At 34.6% G+C, this 24,089-nt stretch overlaps 1 protein-coding gene across 1 annotated transcript; it reads right to left on the bottom strand.

Annotated features, from left to right (window-relative positions):
- Window positions 1-715: 715 nt before the first annotated feature.
- Window positions 716-3,261, bottom strand: LOC111411030 (AUGMIN subunit 7-like). The gene is made up of 5 exons (XM_023041607.1): window positions 2,963-3,261; window positions 2,761-2,805; window positions 2,636-2,697; window positions 1,339-1,430; window positions 716-1,224 (listed from the first exon to the last, which is right to left on the bottom strand). Exons 2-5 carry the CDS (start codon window positions 2,768-2,770, stop codon window positions 1,092-1,094), a joined length of 297 nt encoding a protein of 98 aa, XP_022897375.1. The 5' UTR covers window positions 2,771-2,805; window positions 2,963-3,261; the 3' UTR covers window positions 716-1,091.
- Between the last annotated feature and the right edge of the window lie 20,828 nt (window positions 3,262-24,089).

Raw genomic sequence — 24,089 nt, 5'->3', positions numbered from 1 at the left:
ACCAATTTTTACCTCCCTGTCCCTCCAGACCATAATCCAAATGCAGTTATTATCAATCAAATTATAACCAAAGCCAAAATGGATGTAAAATAACTCAAGCATATCTCTCACAATTTACAATTCCTATCTCAACAAATAAGGGATGAGGTAATAATATACAGATGCTTCTTGAATGTCTATAACATTAGCAACAAAACAGTGTAGACCAAGTCCATGAATGATAAAATGGAACTCAAGCCTATTTATGCAAAAATAAAACAAAATATTGATCTAAAAGCTTAACCTATTAGATAAGATTACATGGACATAATTTAAATATTATCTTCAATACACCTCCTCACGTGTAGATGGGATTCGTTTTCCCCCATTAAAGCTTAACACATTAAATGGATAGTGACGAGACATAAACCCAGGACATTTGATGCTTTGTACCCATGTTACACCTATTTATCTAAAAGTTTAAGCAGTTAGGTAGGGCCACGTGTATATCATTTAAATATTATCTCCAACAAAACAAAAGAAATGGAAGATCATTTTGCCCAGTTCTATTGCCTCAAAGCTTATGTAGGTGAATAATAGAGTACAGTGACAAAAATTAATCCCAGATTGCAGTTTTGCATACATCAAGATCAAATATGGATGAGATAATACAATCAAAAGGTTTGAATATCTTAACATGAGTAGCAATGTGTAAGGCAAGACTGACCAACGGCATAAAAATAGTAGTCTATTCACACTACACAAAGAAGTTTGAATAACAAACGAGAGGCTGTTACACAAATCAAATCAGGCAAAGCTTTAGATAGACGGGTGACAGTACATTGTAAAATGAAATAAATATATACATCGGTTTGTAGCATTACTTACATCAAGACTAATAACAAGTACAAAAAATGCTCTATCATAGAAGCAGCAAGCATTGATTACATGTCCAAGGGGAAAAGGAAGGATATTCATCTACAATGTGTTTCTAGCTGAAAAAATGAATCTGCTGCATAAAGGTATAATGACACACGGGCTGGTATGTTTTGGTACGAAAAATTGTAGAGCAGGATGGCTGCATAGAGGTGAGTCCAAGAATTCGAAAAGATTTAATTCTTACAGCGGATATATAGATTGAATTTGCACATCTGCTGGGAACAACTTGCACTCTTCAATATATGCGCTTGTTTCTCAGCTATGGCATCTATTAATTGTATGTCTCCTGCCACCTGCTCATCAACACTGATAAACATAAGATCAAAAAGATTAGCTTCGAAATCAAATCGAAAAGTGAACAATGTCAAATGTTGAAGCATCAATTACTTATCGACTTTATATTAAGAATAAAATATTCACCTCCATTCAGGATTGTCAACATAGATGCTTGCCTCTGCAAGATTTACAATAAGACGAAGAATTCCGGTTCGATCTTCATAGCGTTCTCGTCCCTGCAATAAAAGCATAGAGTAAGTCGTATTAATGCGAAAAGTTCTTTAATTTCAAGCTCTTTTGACTCATGCAGATCCAATGTTCAATAAAATATATCTAGCTATTAGAAGTGCATGTTTCGGTAGCATTATAATTCCTTATAATTTAACCATCAAATTCAAATGTTAATTATAACTATACAGTTTGTAGGACTATAAATACTACCCACTTATCCACAACTCATTTCTATCACATTATCATTTCAGCAACTTATAATATTATCAAAAAAAGCACTAAATTTATGCATCTAAGTTATTATAAATCAAAATAAGAGAAAATAAAAGTATATTTCACTTGCAATTCAATAGAGAAATACCCATTTAATGAACTAAATACCAGCGAGAACACCACCAAACTCTGCTACATCTGCATGTTATTTATTCTTTTTTATTTACCATACGGAATCATCATCCTCAGCAAAACCAAAATAAATATCATCAAAATATATCAATTTTATTGATTTAAACCAACAGAGAGCAATCCCAGTCCTCTAACGAGTGGGAACTTTAGTTATATTACAGACCCTTGTGGAGAGAGAAAATATCACCACTGAAACTGAAGGAGATGTCAGAGCAGGCAAAAGAAAAGAAATGAGAGGAAATGAAAAACAAAGAAATACTTTTTCCTGCTTGATGTTTGGCAGTAAACCTCAACATTTGAAAATTAAAACTTTTTTCAAGATTTTGAAAAGGTTATATGACTTAAGGCAGCAACATTGATGTTATCACATCAAGTTTTGAGGCAAAATGGAAGTACTTGAGCCGACCAAAATCAAAAGATTTCTATTTCAAAAATCTGTGAAATTGAACACACATAGTTGTATTTCTGTAAAATAATACTCCCAATGCATTCCTTTATTTGAGTCACAACTCTTAGAGCCTGTTTGACGAAGATATTTTGAGAGTTTTTTGGTAAAAAATGATTTTTCTATAGAATGTATGGTTAAAAGGTGGAGAAAAGTCATGATACACTCGCAAAATTATTTTACTGGAATAACATGTGGTTGAAAATGAGTTTGGAGAAAATGAGTTTCAAAGAATATGTAGTGCGTCTATGGTAGTAGTAATACCATAGGCTTATTCTCTTTCCATTCCTTCCCCCCAAACACAAATGGTATTCATGAAAAACATTAGAATGCTAATTAAAATTCAGATTTCAAACTCACTTGTGTAGCTTCTCCGTCTATGGTAGTAGTATTCCCCAGAAATTTAGCAATCTCAGCCAAATCTATCAGAAAGGTGTTAATCTCATGTTAAACATGTGTATTCAAGCTGAGGTAAAAGAATTTACCCATGGACATCCGCAAACCACAAAATGAAACTGGAAAATACGAAACTGCAAAAAAGCATATATCGCTCTTTTCAGCATAAACTGACTTTCATTACTGGTGATCGTTAAAAAAATCTAAATCAAACAAAAATTCCACAAAAAAATTGCATAAATAGCAAGGAAATGTAAAAGGGTGTAAAACGGGATTTAGAGTCAGCAATACATTGAATCCGAGATGTTTCCTCGTCACGATCCACGCCATCCCCCTGCAGATTTTGCTCTGAAAACGGGGATTTATCACCCAATAATCGGCAAAATTGACACCAAATAAATTTAAAAATCAGGAAAGTAATTCATCGCACACTATATAGATGAAAAATAACATGGAGAAGAGCCATTAGAGAAGGGCATATCATTCCATGCTGGCACAGAGGAGGGACTGGGCAGGGGTATTGGCTCTTGGGTAATTCAGCATTGCTAATTTCCTCTGTCCTTCTTCCATTTGTTTGGCTGCCATTTCCAAAAATTTCAAATGCTCAATAATTTTATGATTTTAACACTACTATAACACTATGCACATAAAGAATTCAAACTGAGCACCGGGCCAATGGTGCAAAAGACGCGAGTGAGGGTTCGATTCCTCATATGTGGAATTGGACTTTTTATAGGCGTAGATAGTTCTTATTTCCTGACTTGATGAGACACATCCCACTATTTACCTCCCTAAAGACAGGACGATGAGACCCTTAAGGTTCGGATTCAACCTTTATATATACAATTCAAAGTGGTTTTGAGGAGTAATGGCTCTAAAATAATTGTATTCAAAATTGGGTTAATTTCACTTTTTTGGTCAAAGGCTTGGACTTTGATACAGACTGCGTCAACAAACTTATAACAAAAAAAATCTGGTTCGGTCATATAAACCCCAAACCTTGTTTTGGACCGATTTTGCTCGAATTTTTGCTGATTCATTAACCATCCTTCATTTCCAACCAGACCGATCCCTAAACCGGGTCAACAGTTGTTTGATTGGATCCTTTGGTTGGATTTGGGTATTATAATATAACAATACTACGTCACGATGCAAAAAATCATAGAATTTCTCTATTTGTACATAAGCAGCGTTGTCAGACTTTTCACATCGGACCCCTTTTTCCATTGTCCTATAAAAAATTGTAGAGTTATTATTTGGAAATTTGACTACATTTTTTTGTACGCATAGCAAGGCTGAAAACCATATGTTTATGAAGTATTGCTATGAATATAAAGTTTCATCATTTGTTCACAGATTGGAATAATAAATAGATTAATTTTCAAGAAATAGTCAATGAAATTATTTACACGTTTTCTCTGTTAAACTTCCAATGATGCAATATATTTCCAGTAGAAACTTCAGATATAAAAATTTAAGAAGTATATACTATGAGCAGTATAATGCTTGAACGGAAAAAAATTGGAGATGAGACCTGAGGGATGAAGCAAAAATGGAAAACCTACAGATTTTGATAAATAGGCGTGAAAAAGGGGATAAGAGGGTTTTGAAATCTGAATTGACATGACATAATAAGAATTAAGTCTCTAAATTTAGATGTCCTCAATTAAGATTTAAATAAATTTAGAATTTAATTGTCTCCAATTGAAATATTAATAAATTTTATTGAAATCATTTAAAACATAGGATCATCAATAATTAGTAGATTTACAAAAAATCTAATAATAAAGGGATTCTAAAATATTTGGATGAATTTCCAGCATAAAAATACATATAACAAAATCTTTTGAAATTTCACTATTTTTAATGAGATTCTTATGCAATTTATAGAAATCTATTCAAATTTACGAAATTCATTAGAATTTCCACAAAGTTCACGACGATTAGTAAGTATTGTAGGATCTGGTTTTGTTTTTAACACCCTCTTCGTAACCTAACCATCTTTGTATACGTATATGTAGATGTGCTGCCTTGGTGCAAACTGTTGACAGAGGACTTTGACACAATTTACATCATCTATTAGCTACCAGGCAAGAGTAGGTCCTATAACGAGCTGATAAAGAAGAACATTCACTTCGTCAACAATGGTTTAATGGCCTCCCAAGATTAGTTCGAACTGTTTTGCCATATTGGTAGTGTATTTATTTGAGGCCCTAATATAGTATAAGAAGTAAATGCAAGATCTGATGAATGCTAGGAAGAAGCTCACTCCTTAAAAGGAGGAGGAAGAGGATGAAGGGGAGCCCTTGAATAATAAAAAGGAAAATGATTTTGGGTGCCTTATCTCCATAACTAATGTAGGGAGGTCGCTGCCTTGTTCATCTAATATCCCAACTGGGATAGTTATAAAGAGAAACCTTCCGCTTCCTCAAGTGAAGACAACTGCTCATTCTCCTATTCATAAGGCCTCGTATGAGGTCCCTTCATCTGCTTTGTCGAAGCATAAGAGGCAATGGGTCACATAAAGTTGAAATTTCTTGGGTACCAACCTGGAGGAACTTGTGAAGAAGGTGTTTGTGGCGCTATCCACTAAACAATCAGTAACCTTGGTCCACAACAACTACTGGACCAATTCATGGGGGTACCATTCCTTTTCCAGTTGGCGAAGGATCTAGTGTTGGCCAACAATGTCTGTATTGCCCGGGCCCTAGGCACAGTATCCAACTCGAAGGCTTGAAAAGGATCTTTAAGCTAATAATATCGACTTGGCCTAGAGGATGGAGCTACTTAAACTACGGCGATGTTGTGAGTGCGAAGATAGTTAAGGCGGAGGAAGCAGAAATAAAGAGGAGAATAGGCTGGAGAAGGCTAAAGTTGTGGTGGAGCAACTGAAAAAGAGTTGCACATAAATGAATAACAAGTGGCTATCTTAACAAGGTGAGTGAACTATGCGAACGAGCACCATCGCTTACTTATTGAAGCTTTGAAAACCTCAAATAAAGAGAAGCCAGATATGAGGCTGTTGACTGAAGCCCGACCAGAGGAGATTAGGTCTTTGAATGCTAAGGTGAAGAGTGTTGATGAAGTGGTTGTCTAGAATTTCAATGACAACTTTGAGAAGATCGAAATTTACAACACTTGTGCTAATTATCGGGCCACTTAGAATGCTCAGTAGACACTGAAGCACCTTAGAGAGGTCTATCCAGACTTAGATATATATGCTTTTGAGAAGGAGTTTAGGGAACCTACTAGAGGCTAGCCTAACCGTTAAGATGCCGATAAGGTTCAAGATGAGTTTCCAAATGTCGAGGCAAATGAAGAGATATGGAATGGGCCCATTGTGCCAATAGATCCTTAGGCATCATGATTTTGTAATGGCTTCAACCCTCAATGTAAATAATTTTTTAATGAATGAAAGTCATTTTATTTTCAAGTATTGAGGCATCTTCTATTTGACAAGTATTTTGAATGTTTTCCATATTTTATCATTATAAGACCGGGGAGCTGACATTAGCATTACACTTAGTCATTAAATTTGTCAATGCCTTAGCTAATTGTAACTTATTGCCTCATTTTTTACTTAGCATTTCCTCAAGATTATGTGCTAACTTATTATGACTTATCAATTTCTATCACGACCTTTCTCTATGGTAAATGGCTTATCCATGGAAAGCATCCTCTTCAATGGATTAGAGGCAACCCATGTGGAGATGTCACATGCCCTAACTTTTGAAATGGACATCCTTGGAAGATGTGACCTCATTGAAGGTGTACGCACTTCGTCAAGAGCTTTTCCTATAGTGGATGGTTCATTGATGGAGACCATCAACTTCGATGGACTTAAAGGTGACCCGTGTGGGAATGCCACACGTCTCACCTATCAAAGTGGGCATCTTTGGAGAGGTGACCTCGTAAAAGGTGTCAGCCACTTCGTCGAGGGCTTTTCCTATGTTGATGGTTAATCTATAAAGAGCATCATCTTCGATGGACTTAAAGGTGACCCTTGTAAGGGTGCTGCACGCCTAACTTATCGAAGTAAGCATTCTTAGAAGAGGTAACCTCATAAGAGGTATCAAGTACCTTGTCAAAGGCTTTTCTCCATGGTGAATGGTTCATCTATAGAGAGCATCATCTTCGATAGACTCAGAGCTGACCCCTATGAGGATGCCATGCGCCTCTTCTATTGAAGCGGGCATCCTTGAAAGAGGTGACCTTGTGGGAAGTTAAAGCACTTCGTAAAAGGCTTTTCCCATAGTAGATGAACATCAATGGAGAGGAGAAGTAGTGAGGCAGTGGTGGTAATAACTCATTATATTAGTACAAAGATGTTTACGTAAGTACTTCAAAATGATAAACTAATGGTAGTATTTCCTCAAATGCTTCATATTGCAAAGATGAGATAGCAGCTTCTCTTCCATGGTTCTTCCTCGATACGATATGAGTCTTTCCAATTGGGTCCCAATGTACTTGTACTTTACTCTTTTGAATAATAAAAAACCATTCGAAGCAACAGATCATCTGAGCAAAATGACCTTTTCTTTACTTTAGCATTATAGTAATGGATCATTTTTCGTTGGTACATATCGAGCTTCATCTAAAAGGCATCCTTTTCCTTTTTTCAAGGGCTCATACATTCTCAATTCATCATTTATTATTTCATTAAAATGAATGCAATAAGGTGAAGGTATTCCTACCTCCACCAGACTTGTGGCTTTAGCCCCATAAGTTATGGAAAAGGATTTCCCTTGTTGCATTTTTAGCTGGTAGTGCATATAGCCTAAAGAACTTAAAGAAGCTCATCAATTCAAGCTTCTTTCAAAGCATCGAGTTTCCTTTTTAAGGTAATTTTGATGGTTTTGTTAAGAGCTTCTACTTGTCCATTAGCTTGGGGTGATAAGGCGTTAATAAATGCTTTTTGATCCATAGCTTGTTACATAGGTCTAGGATTTTCTTGTTATCGAACTGTTTGCCATTTTTAGATATAATAGAATGGGAAATACTGAATTGACATATTAGGTTCTTCCAAAGAAACTTGGAAGTGTTTGCATCTGTAATCTTGGCCAAAGGTTTTGCTTTAACCATTTTGTGAAGTAGTCAATTGCGATAATGGCAAAGCTAGTGCTTTTTCTTCGTTTGGCAGTGGGCCTATGAAATCAACTCCTTACTTAACAAACAACCAAGGACTAGATACCATTGTGAGCATTTAGGATGGTTGCCTCTATATGTTGGAGAAGTGTTGACACTTGTCTCACTTTTGTATGAATTGAAACATGTACTTTTAGGATGGGCCAATAATATTTCTGCCTAGGCATTTTGTGTGCTAACTTCGACACTCCAGAATGGTTACCACACACTCCTCACAAATCTCCCCTAAGATGTAATTGGCCTCTTTTCCTCCAGTATATCGAACAAATGGGGATGAAAATCCTCTTTTGTATAAGACATCGTCTTGCAAAATAAAATGAACAGCTCTTCTCCAAAGTTTGTTGGCTTCAATTTTATTATTAGGTACGACCTAATCCTTGAGGAAAGAAATAATGGGTTGTATCCAAGGTGGGGTACCCTCAATCTACATCACTTTCTTTCCCTTCGCGATTGACAGTCTAGTGAGATGCTTAATAAAGATACTTTGAGAAGTTCAAAATCTTTACTACTAGCTAATTTTAACAAAGCGTCGATGTAAGTGTTCTACAAATGCGAAATTTGTACTAGTTCAAACTTGTAAAAGATGGAGAGAATATTTATGACCAATTTAAGGTATACAGTCATACAGTTGCTTCTAGCAGTGAAATTATCATACACATGACTTATTACCAATTGGAAGTCGTCATTGATGAGCAACTTCATCATCTATATTTTTTTAGCTAACCATAGGCCATCCAAGAGTGCTTCATATTTAGCAGCTTGATGGAGGCTTTAAATTCAAACCTTATAGCACAGTTTATCCTATGTCCCTCTAGACTCTCTAGGACCACTCCTGCCCCAGAGCCGGTTTATCTTGATGAGCCATTAACAAAAAAAGCTCTAGGTAGAGGGCTCTGTCGATTCCAATAACTCTCCCTACCATAAGGGCTTTTGCAAATTCGGCCATAAAATCTATAAAGGCTTGATCCTTGATGGCACTTCTGAGTTTATATACTAAATCGAACTTATTGAGCTCGCCTCCAAGTGAGGTAAGCGAAAGTCTTTGAGTTAAGCGTGTCCTTCCTACAATCCATGACAACGGAAGTGCTTCTTCACTAGAACACTTTTGGTCTTGGTCCTAATTCAATAGTAAACAAGTATGAACAAATTGAATATCTATATAGAAATTCTTCAAATTGGTTTGACATTTCCATAAAGAATATAATTTATAACTTAAAGTTGCACATTATCTATTTCCTACAAGGTCTCCCATTTCGTTTTCACAGCTACCCATAGGTTCAACAAAGCTGAAGTGATTTTTATTCGATGCCCATTTTAATAATCTTCTTGAGGTGTAAGGTTTTTGAAGTACTATAAGCTTGGAAATACAGCCATAATTTCCTCGATGCAGTGATTAGAAAGGGACGAGCTTCTCCATATTTGGATAACGAGCCTCTGCTGGCAAAAGAGCTTTGCTTATATAATCGATGAGTAGCAGGCACGCCTCAATTTCTCTATAATTAACTATGTCAGTGGCTTCTAGATTTGTCTCAATTCCTCTATAATTAACTATATATCCCAAGAATTTACCGGAGGTACGCCAAACACACACTTGAGTGGATTCAACTTTATCCTATACTATCTCAAAATTTAGAATGTAGTCTCTAAATGCGGTAAATGGTCTGTCATTTATAGGCTTTCAAAAACATATCATCTACATGGACTTCCATGATTTTACCAATAAAGATGATAAACATTGTATTTACCAACCTTTAGTAGGTGGCCCCCAGTATTTTTCAATACTAAGGGCATCATCTCGTAGAAGCACAAAACTCTATTTGCAATAAAAAAAGACGTCATCCTCGTCTGCTGGGAATATGTGGATTTTGTTATAGCCTAAATAGGCGTCTATAAAACTAAGTAGTTCATGCTCTGCTATGGAATCTACTAACTGGTCCATCCTTGGAAGTTAGAAGCTATCTTTTGGACAAACTTGGTTTAAATTAGAAAAGTCGTTGCATATTCTTTACTTACCTTTCTATTTCTTCGCCAATACGGGGTTCGAGATCATTTTCCACTCGCAAGGCTTGGGTAGGCTTTGGAGGATTTACAAGGATACTTTCTAGTTCCTTTATTGGAGTCGTTTGACATCAGATTCAATTACACAAAGATCCAGTATATCATGAAGGTCCATCTATTCAAAGGCCTCTTCCATCTCAACATCTTCTACTTGTTCCGAAATAGGTTTTTTTTAGGGATGTCGAACATCTCAATAACTATAACTACCACATTTATGCTACGAGACTCCATTTTCCTTAGGGAGTTGAGGTAGTACTCTCTTGACCTTATATGGTCACCTTGGACCATGGCGATGCCTTGCTCAATAAGAAACTTCATGCATCGAAAATGAATTGGAATGATGATGTCGCTTCATGAAGCCTGCCAAAATTTGATTGATTGATTTATTCCCTTTTTACACGAGGAAGAAGAAAACTGACCTTTAGAGGACAATCAACACACGGTTCCTTTTATTTCCCTCTTACCTTTCACGATAAATTGGATAAACTCAGGAAAAAAAACAAAAAATAAAAAAAGCAAGCATCGAAATAGATTTTTATTGACCAAAACTTCTTGAATTAAAAAAAAAATACAATTTCAATTTATTAAATTAATAATATTGTGCGTTCTAGATTTCACTTCCTATATGAGGCCTCTAAAGATCATGTCGATTTCCCGAATAGGTGCATTTTCCACTATGTCGACTATGTCTCTCCTTTGCCTTTGCCCACCTCGATCCTTTTCTCTGTCCTCATCTCTTGCTTGGTGAGGCAAATGATCCCTCGCAAGTCGCCTTGAATCGCTTCTTTTAGGAGAAATTTGCCTTAGTAGATCATCTTGGGGACGATCCTCCCTCATCGTGCCTTGAGGATTACTTTTTCCTGTGGATCGAGAGGCTTCTCTACATTCATTTGTATCATGGTCATAGAATTGATTGAATGTACAGTAGGTTCCACCTCGTCAGTGGGCCTATTTCTAGGTTTTCTGCCCTTTCTTCTATTCCTAGAGTTGAAGGGTTTCCTTGATGTTCCAACATCGGCATTGCTACTGGGGCCAACGTTTTCATAAGCAAGTGCCGGTTCTGCATTTAACATTGCAGTAGCTAAGGCCTGTATAGCAGTAGGAGAAACAATGTGTCTAGCCTGAGCCATTATTGGCTTACCAAATGCGAAGTAGGACTTTTCTCATTTGTCACTAGGGTGGTAGGTGTCCCTATGTCATTCTATTTTAATGATTGATCATTTCTTCATTGAGGATTTCTACTTTCATCATCTCTACCAGCTCGTCATAAATGGAAGGATTTTTGTTTCACACATGGCTCAGAAATAGGGTATTCATGTTGAGGCCCTCCTTTAAGGCTGAAGGACTTCTTTATCAATTAATGCTCACAGTAAGTTATCTCGTCATGAAACAAGCGAAGTAATTCTTCAGTGTTTCTCCTGCCACTTGCCTCATATCTTGGAAGGGTTGAATAGGAGCGTTCCCATCTTTCCTGGATAGATATTAACTAAAAAAATACCTTATTCAAATTAGGCCAGCTCCTAATGCTCAATAGTGGTAATGTGGCACACCACACTTCAGCTGCCCCAATTAGAATTAAGTGGAAAGCTCTGCATTTCGAGGACGCCAAAGTGCATCTTAAGCTCATCAATGTTTTGTATTTATTGAGGTGTTTTTTCGGGCTATTTTTTCTTTCGTACTTTGAAATTTTATGAGGTACAAAGTTGGGGGCATAGAGAAACTGCAAAACTATTTAGAGAAGGAAGGATTGTCATTGTCAATATAACGACCCAAAATTTACAATAAAATATATATGAGTCGTCACCAAAAACATCTTTTTATTTTATTAAAGTTGGATTATTGGCAAGTACTGTTGGAAAATTCACACTAAAAAAAATAAATCAATTAGTTCCATTTCACGAAGACTCTTATAAATACAATAAAAAACAATTTATTAATCAAGTTGTCATGGCACCAATAAGGCATTAAATCCTAATTTAGCTGAATTGACAGGTAGCTGACCATATTCATATGCATTATATATGCATGTGGTAGGTGCCTTGTGTGTGAGAGAGAACAGGACATAACCATACATGTGTGGCTGATGCGATAAACACATAATTCATACGATAAAATCACACATACATGTATATTACATTTTATTCTGCATAATTGATTGTAAATCCAGTTCTATTCCCACAAATGTAAAAACACTTAAGGAATGCATAGTCAAATAAATCATATTTCTTATCTCTAAATAAAAGTCGATCGAATAACAAAACTAAGGAAAAAATTGAAATTAAAAATGTTTCTGTCACGTTACATCGAAATATAAAATTTTAATACCACCAATATAAAATAATGAAAATAAATCATATGGAAACATAACCGATAAACCATGTTCCAAATCCTAAATCACCTATCAACATAATAATAATGTTAAAACAATTGCTAAAAATAAAATCTCTGGGTCACGTTACACCGGTTTAAATTTATTAAGTCCAAAGAATCCTGGCACCACAACTGTACCTCATCGCCCACCAACAAACGTCTCGTTCTAACCTGTGAGGAGTAGAAAAATGGTGATTATATAAGAATACTCAGTCGGATATGAGTAATTATGCAATCCCAATTAAAAGTATTAAATCACGCGTCAAAAATATCATACCGTCATATCATATCTTTAGAACTGTTAAGAGCTCATATCATATCAAATCTTTGGTACCGGGTGGCCATTTCATATCATATCATAACTTTCATGAGTATAACATTTATCAACATGAAGAAATAATTTAAATGAGACGAGCCACTTGCACTTCGTGATCCTACCTTTTAAGTTTGAATAAATTCTTGAAAGATGAAATCCAAAATCCCATTACAAATCCTCTAATTTTTCTTGGCTGCCTTAAAGTGAAAAATGCCTCATGGGACCCTTTTTGTGCATGATTTATGCTGGAAACAAATACCCAATTTGAAACTGCCGTGTACGTGCGTATACATATGCGTATGTGGCGAATTTTGGTGCAAATAGAATTCTAGAATGGTGAAAACGTGTGCCACAATAAATTTGGCTAGAGATCTCTAATGATAAATCATGACTACCATTTAAACTTATCAAAATAAAATATGAAGATAGTTAACATTTCTTCTACACGTGAAACATGGCTAGAGGTGGGAAGTTATAATATATACATATGGGTCTGTTTATTTGTGATTATGATGGATCTAACAAGAAATCAAGTGGACGGCTCAAAGACAAAAACCAATTAAATTAAATAAAATACTAGAAAACATCAATATCTTTAAACGTCAATATCTTATGCTTAGCTTATCCGAATCAACTTTTTTTCGAGCCTAACATGTATGATTAATTACGATCTATTCAACAAGCCCAATATTCATATACAAACTATTGCTCCGCCAATATCTATATTTTAAATCAAATAAAATTGAAATTTACTATATACTTTAGTCCATAACCTTTCAAAACATTAAAATATAACATACAAAAATTAAATTCTATTCTACCAAAATTTTTGGGACATTACAGTCAAGCTCGTAGGACTAGCATGGTCCTTTAAAGCAATTCCTATTCGCTTCATGTCGCAGTAAAGGCTGTGATGTTCCTCTTTTATTTTCCCAATCTACCAGGTTCCGCCTTTCTCACCTATTTCTAAGTAGAGAACATGAGTTCCCTGGCTCTGCATGCGAATCATTTGTTTCATGGATTGGCTTCTATCTCTAGGCCTTTGTTCAATTCTGTCGAACAAGCTAATGGCACTTGAGGTCGCTCTTGTTCATAATCTTGAGGGAAGTTATCCTCTTAGAGTTGGGGTCATTAGCAGGGTGCCCTCAGGTGCAGTTGGCCGAACCTACCTCCCTTTCAATAGGGACCTTTCTCCTTTGCCTACTCGAATGTGTCCTTTGTCTTTGCACTTTTTCTTCTGGGTTTGGGATCGATTATGAAGCCCTTGAAAACTTCTATGACCCTGAACTTACATAATGAGTTCAAATATAGCTATATTTTGCATTGCAATGCCTTTCATGTAGCAATTAGCTATGTAGCCCCTCCACCTTGACGGTGGCGGTGATGAAGCCTTTGGTGAGAAAATTGGCTCAGACAACCTCTTCTTCAGAGGTCCTCTTCATTCTCCTAGGATCAATATCTTCGCTACTCGAACACATTGGCTTACTTCGCAAACTTCTTTTCAATGAGTAACAATCCAAATTATATAGTAGAATCTAGTCAACTTTATCTTGTTCTTTGTTCAAGAATGAAATCTTTCTTTAAGAGAAAGTTTCACTTTTTCGACAAGCTTTTCTAGTGACAATTAGATGATCGGAATAGCAGTGTGTATTCCCATATGGTGCCCATTTGTCGACCTCAGAAAGTGAATCTCCACATGGCCAACAAAAAGTAGGTCTACGTACGTTCTGTAAGTGTTATGCCCTAAATCCAATCAACCTTGGACATAAATACTTTTGATATATAATTGATGCAATTTAATGGCAGATCTATTATTTAATTAATAGACAATTAAATTAAATAATAGAGTCCGTAGATTCAAATCTTCGTAATTTATTAATCACAAGGAGTTGTGATTGTGAGATACAAATTACATATGATTGAATCTTAAATCGTTCGTGGTCGTAAGTAATAAGGAGATACGGATATCGTTATTATGGATAGATCATCACGTGTGGCATTTCTTACTTGTGAAGTAAGTAGCTGATCTCACAAGCTAAAGTGTGGTAATACTTAAATGAACATGTGGATGTTTTGTTATAGACCAGAACATTGGAGACCCCCCGAGAGATTCTACATGGATAACTATCTGAGTGTCAGTAGTTAATCTCTAATGTTCGATAGTGAGATTGGTCCTTTTGACTTGAGATCGTCATAGTACCTTATATGAGGACGGTTATGCTTTGACGGTGTTGGATGTTGCTCTGCCAAGGGCCGTTAATACGGCATCGTTTGGGTATGTCAAGAATCATATGAAGGTTGTGAATGACCAATAGATGATTCGTCACTCTTAGATAGTAAGAAATTATGATCTGCGTTTTATTCAATTAAGTCGATAACGAAATTCTTGACCAAAGTGTACTTATAAGTCGAAAATGAGTTTTCGACTTATATTGACTTAACAGTAGAGTGAAAGATACTATCGATATTCGGGATTGACACACTTTCATATCTCGTAATTGATCGGATCATAATGATGAAAGGATTATAGTTTTACGGTAAACGAACGAGTTTGGTTTTGTCATACCACATGACATTCATTGTCACATGTAATTGGACTCTAATATATTGTCTAATTAAAATTTGATTTTAGTTAAACAAGTTCACCCTAAAATCTTGGAATTAGAGTTGGACTCTAATTTTGCTATTTAATTAAAATTTGATTTTAATTAAATTCAACCGACTTAAGTTTTGAAATTAATGTTGGACTCTAATTTGATATTTAATTAAAATTTTATTTTAATTAAATAATCCCGCCCTAAAATTGTGGAATTAGAGTTGGACTCTAATTCGATATTTAATTAAAATTTGATTTTAATTAAATATGCCCGCTAATTAAATTAATTGATTAATATGATTAATTAATTATTTAATTGTTCAGATCCATTTGTCTAAAAGAGTTTAGATGACCTTAATTGCTAAAAACTTGAAACGTGTTTGCATATAATATTAGATATTATATAAGCATACATTTATGTGATGAATGTATTATTAGTGGACGATTATGGATTCGACCATGTGGATGTGTTAATCGTTAATTTTATTCTTGTCATGTTTTGGGCCTGCGAGCTCTTAAGTATTTTGGACCTACGAGTCCATTATTATTATTACTATGGGCCTACAAGTCCAATTTCATTTAGGCCTGCATGCCAAGTTATATAGGATACATGTGACAGCTAGACTAATTGAAGAAACAAGAAGAGAAGGAGACCATGGAGATGGTACATTGATACTGTTCAATGTTATACCCCTAGGAATTGACCAACTAGTCTTCCATATGGCTCGGGAAGACTAGATAGTAAAAGTTTATAATCGTCCATACTATTATATTATGTTATATATATTTATTTGCATGTAGGTGTATAATAAAATATATATTATTGTTACGATAAGACTTTTGAATGCAAAATCCCTCCATAAAATATTAATTCACATTTATAATCGTATTCCATCATTATAGTGAAAAATTAGAGTTCCAAATCGTCTCAAGTTGTTGAGTACACTCAAGGCTGGTTTATTAGGGATATGTTTGACACTATGAAATGTTTGATATTTCTGAATGACGGGTTTGACTTAACTGGAATTTATCTTTTGTTGAGTACACTTAAAGAGATAAATTTTGAAAGCATGTTAAGCTAACATATAAGATGTGTGAAAACAAAGAGTGGTCAACTTAATGATCTGGAAGTTGTATGGAGATACAATTGATAATAGTATCTATCCAAATATTATATTAAGGTTTGTTGAGTACACTGAAGATCTTAATATAATAGATGGGATCCTAGCCCACTGAGAGTCAAATATGGACTCTATAAATTTATGTGAGATGGTCATAAATTTTAGTTAAACAATAGGAGCATAATTAATTTAATAAAAGTCCATATTAAATTAATTGATACATTTTATTTATTATTCATTTTCTTTTCATCATTTACATTGAATCTTAAGTAACCATATGTTTTGAATGACATACTAGATGCCAACAACCAAACCAGATTTTCTTGATTGACACCGTAATTTGAGAATTGTTCTCATGCATGAGAAAATTGGTCATGTCCTTGAGTAGTCCTTTTCAGAGACACCTGCTGATGACTCGATTAAAGAAGATGTGGCTACTGTAATAAACACAGTGATGACAATAGTACTGCAACATGTGTGATGTTTGCATTACGTCACTTGAGTTACAAAAGCAACTTCAGAGTATAGATGTTGACGCATGATTTTTCATTTCAAAGAGTTGTATGATAATAATCATATGTGGAAGGATGTGAGACTTCCAAGCAACTATACCGATGCAAAATGACAGAGTGATCTTCAGTTAGTGCTAAGGTACTGAAGGTGATTGACATTGAGAAGTGTCTCAATTAAGTTCAATTATGAACAATGAACTAAGTATTGACTTTGTTTTGCAATCTCTATCGGAAAGAACTATTCGCAGTTAATTATGAATTATGATATGGATAAGCTCAAATGCATACTCATTAAGTTGCTTAACATGCTTAAAACTGTTGAACCCAATATCAACGCTACAAGTGGGCAAGCCATTGATTTCTTCAAAGGTATTAAGCGGAAGTCTAAAGAAGCTTTGGAAAAACGTCCAATATGGCTAAAATCGTCAAAGTGAAGGACAATACCAAATCTAATGACCTTTGGTTTCATTATAGAATGAAAGGTCATTGGCAGAAATATTGCAAGGCTTACGTCTAATTCACGAGTTTCTTAGGTATTTGATACCAAGTGTAGATATTATATTTATACAAATATGGAGAAACTAAATAGAAGTAGACCACTGCGAAAGAGAGAAGTTGACCTACACGTTGAATATAAGCAAAGGTTACTGCATTGCCTGTAGGAGCATATTTCTTACTATTGCCTTTTGGTTTAGTATTGGAATTAGAGAAATGTTGCTTTGTACCCACCATAGCTGGAACATTAAAATGAATTTCATGTTTAGACATGAACTATTTTAATGTTAAGGACAATTGTTGTTCCTGCTTATCTTGATTAAGATCTTAATAATTATGGTAAGCTACAAAAATAACATTTATATTATAAATACTAAGTATTCTATAATGAGTATAGAAATTAAGAGGCATAAAAGTGATAATCTAAATAATACCTAAATCTGGCATTACAGATTTGGATATATAGATGAAATGCAATTCCAATATTACATAGAGATATATATGTGGAATCAATTGCTTTTGAATCATTTGACAAGTGCATATCATGCCTATTACGCACAATGACCAAATCTCCTTTTATTTGAAAGGGAGAATTGTCTGCATAATTATTTGCATTATACATAATGATGTATATAGACCTATGTTAATTAATGTCAGATAAGGTTTCTCTTATGTCATCAATTATCATGTATACTTGATAAAATTCAAGCATGAAGTTCTTGAAAGATTCAAAAGATTCAATCTAGAAATAGAGAAAGAAATAGGTAAAGATATCCTCACGTTAAGATCCGATTGAGATAGGATTATCTTAAAGATTATAATCTGGATTATCTAAGAGAGAATGAGATTCTCTTACAGTGGACTTCTCCATATACACTGCAGTATAGTGGTGTATCTAAAAGGAGGAATTGTTAACTATTAAATATAGTTAACAATTCATAATAAGCCATGCAAATCTCCCAAAATTGTTTTAGGGTCATGCATTGATTGCAGTGTGCAACATACTAAATCATGTCACATCTAAGTTAGTTAACAGAACTCCATACGAGTTATGGAATGACAGCAGTCTCAATTTATCTTATATGAAAGTTTGGGGCCATGACGCTTATTTGAAGCGCCTTGAATCAGATAAGTTTGAGACTAAATTCGATAAATACGTATTTGTGGGGATATTCAAAGTAGACATTTGAATATAAATTCTATTATCGTACATCTCATGACATATCGTCTTCTTAGAGAAAATGTTTACTCTAGGGGAGGACAATGAGAGAAAAATAGAACATGAAAGAGTTTAAGAGTCCACAAATATAGTTAGCCAAGTAGATGAATCCGAGTTTGATCCCATATCTGATATGGGACATACTTTTGATCAGGAAGTAGAGACTCCTGAGAACATGATAGCTCTTTTTAAATCTAGCAGGATCATTCGACCTTGAAGAAGGTGCGAATCCACGATTAATAATCAGGTATTACTGATCCAGGATAATGAACCTGTTAGTTGCACCAAAATAAAATAAAGTGTTGAATTAAAAAGAGACAGCAAGAGGCCATGAAACTCAAGATGAACTCGGCGTATGTGAACAAGGTTTGGACCTTGGTCGAGCTTCCTGATGGAATAAAACCCATAAGTTTTTGTAAATAGTTTACAAGGAAAATGTTGATATGGATGGGAATATCCATATATACAAAGCAATGCTAGTAGCAAAGGTTAAGTTTTGACCTTGGTGAAACCTTTCTTCTGTAGCCTTGTTGAAATCCATTTGGGTTTTGCTTGCAATAGTTGCATACCGTGACTATAGGTTAAGAGAAGTCTCTTGGAGCTGAAATCTTCGATTTGATGAAAAGTCAAAGTGTTTGATTTTATCAAATTTGAAGACGAATTGTGTATTTACAAGAAGATAGTGGGAACATTGTCGTATTCCTAATATTATAAAAAACGACATCCTTATATTTCAATCGTTGAAATAATGGTTGTTAAAGGATTTATTCATGAACGATATGGAATAAGCAACTTGATCTATAGAGGTAGATATAGAAGATTGCTTAACTCATCCTAATTTACATAGATGAAATCTTGAGAAAATTTCATATGGAGAAACTGATTTACTCTTAAACGGTATGTTGGAAAGGTTCCAAACGTGAAGCAACCATTGATTCAATAGTATAAACCTAATACATGATAATTTCAGAAGTAGTAAAGAGTTGCAATGTGGATCATGACGTTCGTAAATGAACTTAGAGTAGTTCCTGATATTGTTGATCACATGTCATTGTATTATGATAACAATAGAGCCATTGTGAAAGCGAAGGACCTAAGATCCCATCAATGATCAAAACATATATTAAAGCGGTATAATCTCATCAGAAAGATAATACATAGAAATGATGTAAAGAGAAGAATAAATTCCTAAATTTAACAATATTGCAGATCTACTGACAGAGAGTTGTCGTAGTATAAACATGATCGTCATGTAAACTCTTATGATATTGGATACATAAGTGATTGGATCTAGTGCAAGTGGGAGTTTGTAAGTGTTATGCCTTAGGTCCAATCAACCTTGGACATAAATACTTTTGATATATAATTAATGCAATTTAATGACAGATCTATTATTTAATTAATAGACAATTAAATTAAATAATAGAGTCCGTAGATTCAAATCTTCATAATTTGTTAATCACAAGGAGTTGTTATTGTGAGATATAAATTACATATGATTGAATATTAAATCGTCCGTGGTCCTAAATAATAATGAGATACGGATATCGTTATTACGGATAGACCATCACGTGTGGTATTTCTTACTTGTGAAGTAAGTAGCTGATCTCAGAAGTTAAAGTGTGGTGGCACTTAAATGAACATGTGGATGTTTTGTTATAAAACAAAACATTGGAGACCCGTCGAGAGATTCCGCATAGATAACTATCTGAGTGTCAGTGGTTAATATCTAAGGTTCGGTAGTGGAATTGGTCCATTTGACTTGAGATTGTCATAGTACCTTATATGAGGACATTCATGCTTTGACGGTGTTGGATGTCGCTCTACCAAAGGCCGCTAATACGGTATCGTTCGGGTATGTCAAAAATTATGTAAAGGTTGTGAATGACCAATAGATGATTCGTCACTCTTACATAGTAAGAGATTATGATCTGCGTTTCATTCAATTAAGTTGATAAAGAAATCCTTGGCCAAGATGTACTCATGAGTCGAAAAGGAGTTTTCGACTTATATTGACTTAATAGTGGAGTGAAAGTTATGATCGATATTCAGGATTGACACACTTCCATATCTTGTAATTGATTGGATCATAATGACGAAGGAATTATAGTTTTACAGTAAACGAACGAGTTTGGTTTTGTCATATCACATGACATTCCCCGTCACATGTATTACCCTGACACATTGCCAGATGTCAATTTGGGACGACAAGTGTGAATTGATGATAAATTAAAAAGGTGTTTTAATTTATCAATTTTGATTAGATCGAAATAATATTTCACGTCGTTAAGCATCGTGATCAGGAACTTGATAGGTCGCACACAAAAGAGAATTGGAAGATTACAATTTATCAATTAATTAATTTAACAATCGTTGAATAAATTAATTAATTAATTAAGTTGGTTATATATAGGCCCGAATTAATTAATTGGATTAATTAATTCTAGGATCGGATTTAATTAAATGGATTAATTAAATATTGGACCGGACTAGGCCAGGCCCGTTTGGACTTATATAAATACATGGCTAGGATTTTCAATCCATATAGTTTTCTCATAATTTCTTGCTAGCACAAGAGAAGAAAACCTTGGTAATTGCAATCTGTTCTCTGTGTGGATCATCATTGGAGGTTGGGCAATTGGACAACTGTAGGTGGCGAATCAAGATCATTGGTACAAAGTAAAAGCAAAGGGGTTTGCAGATCTAGAAAAAGGTATGACTTTTATCACAATTTCTATCTAAATACATAGATGAATCCTAGTGGGAATCGAAAATTATTTTAATTTCCGCTGTGCATGTTAAATAGATTCCCAACACGTTCCTCCCTGCACACTTGATACAAACCATTAGTCACTCATGGCCTTTCTCAGTGGTGGTGGTAGATGCCACAAGCGCTGCAAAGGTCAAATCAGCAAATGATAATTAGAAGCTAGTGTGCGACAGAATTTCGTGTATTAAAATACAGAAATCGTTACAAATTGTATTTTAATAAATACAAGTGATGTTGACCTTCTTGTAATTGCAAAATTACAAAATTCTCTGATTAATGATCTGAATATTTGAAGACGAGGGGCCACGTGGTTTAAATCCTGATCTTCAATAATTTGTTGAAAATTTGATTTGTCGAGATTTGACTTGTTTGGAACTTGAATCTTGAGGCTTGGACTTGGACTTGAATTTGATTCAATTTGAAGAGCACTTTGATCTTCTTGGATTTGGTGTGAACCTGTTTGATTCGAAAAAGATTTTAATATTCTTAGGGTTCACCGAGTTAAGGCTTGACAGAATTTCTTCTCTTCTTTCAGCCTTGAGATTTCTTTAGCACTTCGTAGCGTTCTCTACTTTCTTTTCTTGCTTGCTTTCTGTCCTCGTGTGCCCCTATCTTATGGACCATTGGTCCTATTTATAGGGAAAATTTTGTGACCAATTTTGGTAACCACTCAATTATCTCTAATTAAGAGATATAATTGAGTAATTTATGATTTTATTTATTTATTTATATGTTTATTTATTTTAAAATGTGGTATGGACCTTCTTGTTTTATGGGCTTTAGAAGACTTTAATAAATTTAATTGGGTTGATTATTTAAATCGACCCAATTCATTTTATTTATTTATTTTATTATGTCTACAAATGCCCCCTCAAGATTTATTTATTTATTATGAAATAAATAAATTAATAAATCTTGATTTCTTTTGAATTGTTTGATTTTGATTTTTTTTATTTGATTTGATCTCAAACATCTCATTAGTAAATTAAACAGATGAAATATTTGAGAATAAAATATGAATTTGATAAAATTCTTATCCTTCAAATTTGTGAATAAGATTTTTTTTATGTTTTTATTTTTTTATTTGTTGAATTTTGATTATTTATTTATTTTATAGACCCATAAAAAATTTTATTTGAACAGACCTTTTGCGTTTTATGATAAATTGGGCTTGGGTAAGGTCCGATACCTGCCTATTTATACGGATGAATTATGAGATTTGGAAACAAGTCTGTTAAATCTTGCAAACAAAGGTAGAAAATTTTATTTTATTTTTGTGTAATTTTTATTTTTATTTTTTCTTTCTCTCGTCTTCTCTTTCTTTCCGTTTATTATTATTATTATTATTATTATTTTTAAGCAAAACGTGAAAACCAAGAAATTCTGTACCAATTTTAATTGCTTTCTACACATGGCAGAAAGTGGAAACAAATTAACAATTTTAAATTTCTAATTGGTTTCTAATCGGTTTTGCTTTACCCCTTTATTATTATTATTTCAGTTTTTTTTTTTTGGGTTCCGCTGTTATTAGCAGAAACTTTTTTTTTAGCTTCTCTGTTTGATTGGTTTGTTTGTTGATTTTTTTTTTGTACAGCAGAATTTTTTTTTTTAATACTTGGTTTCCGCCGCAATTTATGAGCTTAGCTTTGGTGGTTTTTGCTACCTTCGAGTTTGGTTTTCTACAATTACAGAAATCAAACAAATTGCTTGAAAAAAAATTGGTTTATTATTATTTTTCGCTGCCATTGGAAAACGGATACTGAATTCCAATTTGGAAAAATTGAAAAAACCAATTCCATATTGGAATCTGTGAAGGCCGATTCCAAATTGAAAAACCAATTCCTTGAGGTTTAAGATTTTCTTCGTGTAGAGGATTTTTTTTGCAATTATTCCATGAGTTCAGGAAAATTATATGTTTATGAACAAACTTAAAATTGCAAACCTTTCCGTGCACATTGAGGACTAATGACTGCGCTTTTCACCATTGAATGCACTTTTGTTTGGGGACCAAGGACCTGCTCCTTCGACCGTCCAAAAAATTTTGTGTTGGGAACCAAGGACTTGTTCTTTCCATCATCCAAGGCACTTTGTGTTAAGAACCAAGGTACTGCTCCTTCCATCGTCCAAGACACTTCGTGTTGAAGACCAAAGACTGGCTCCTTCAACTGTTCAAGATACTTTGTGTTAAGGACCAATGACCTGTTCCTTCCATCGTCCAAGACACTTCGTGTTGAAGACCAAAGACTGGCTCCTTCAACTGTTCAAGATACTTTGTGTTAAGGACCAATGACCTGTTCCTTCCATCGTCCAAGACACTTCGTGTTGAAGACCAAAGACTGGCTCCTTCAACTGTTCAAGATACTTTGTGTTAAGGACCAATGACCTGTTCTTTCCATCGTCCAAGACACTTCGTGTTAAGAACCAAGGACTGACTCCTTCAACTGTCCAAGACACTTTGTGTTGGGACCAAGGACTTGTTCCTTCCATCGTCAAAGACACTTTTTATAGTGGCTGCTTATATATTTGGAAAACTCGGGATTTTAAACAATAAACCAATTTGAGAGATTTACTGCCCCCTTTTTTTTTGCTGACTATTTTTTTTTTTGCAGGCATGGCTGGAACAAGTTCTGATGATAAAGCGTGCTCTGACATGCATGAAATTGTTGAGTTTAAAAATCAAGGCAAAACTTATTTGCATTTCAAAGATACTGATGTAAAGTGCCATGCCCAGACCGGCGTACGAGGTAAACTAGATTTAGTGTCCATAAGCCAACGACAGATCCTTCCCCCGACCTTCTGGAGCCATTGTCGGAGTT

This window comes from Olea europaea, chromosome 15 (assembly GCF_002742605.1).
Source record: "Olea europaea var. sylvestris chromosome 15, O_europaea_v1, whole genome shotgun sequence".
Taxonomy (NCBI): domain Eukaryota; kingdom Viridiplantae; phylum Streptophyta; class Magnoliopsida; order Lamiales; family Oleaceae; genus Olea; species Olea europaea.
Note: the sequence above shows the minus strand (reverse complement) of the source record. Positions and strands in the feature narration are given on the sequence as shown.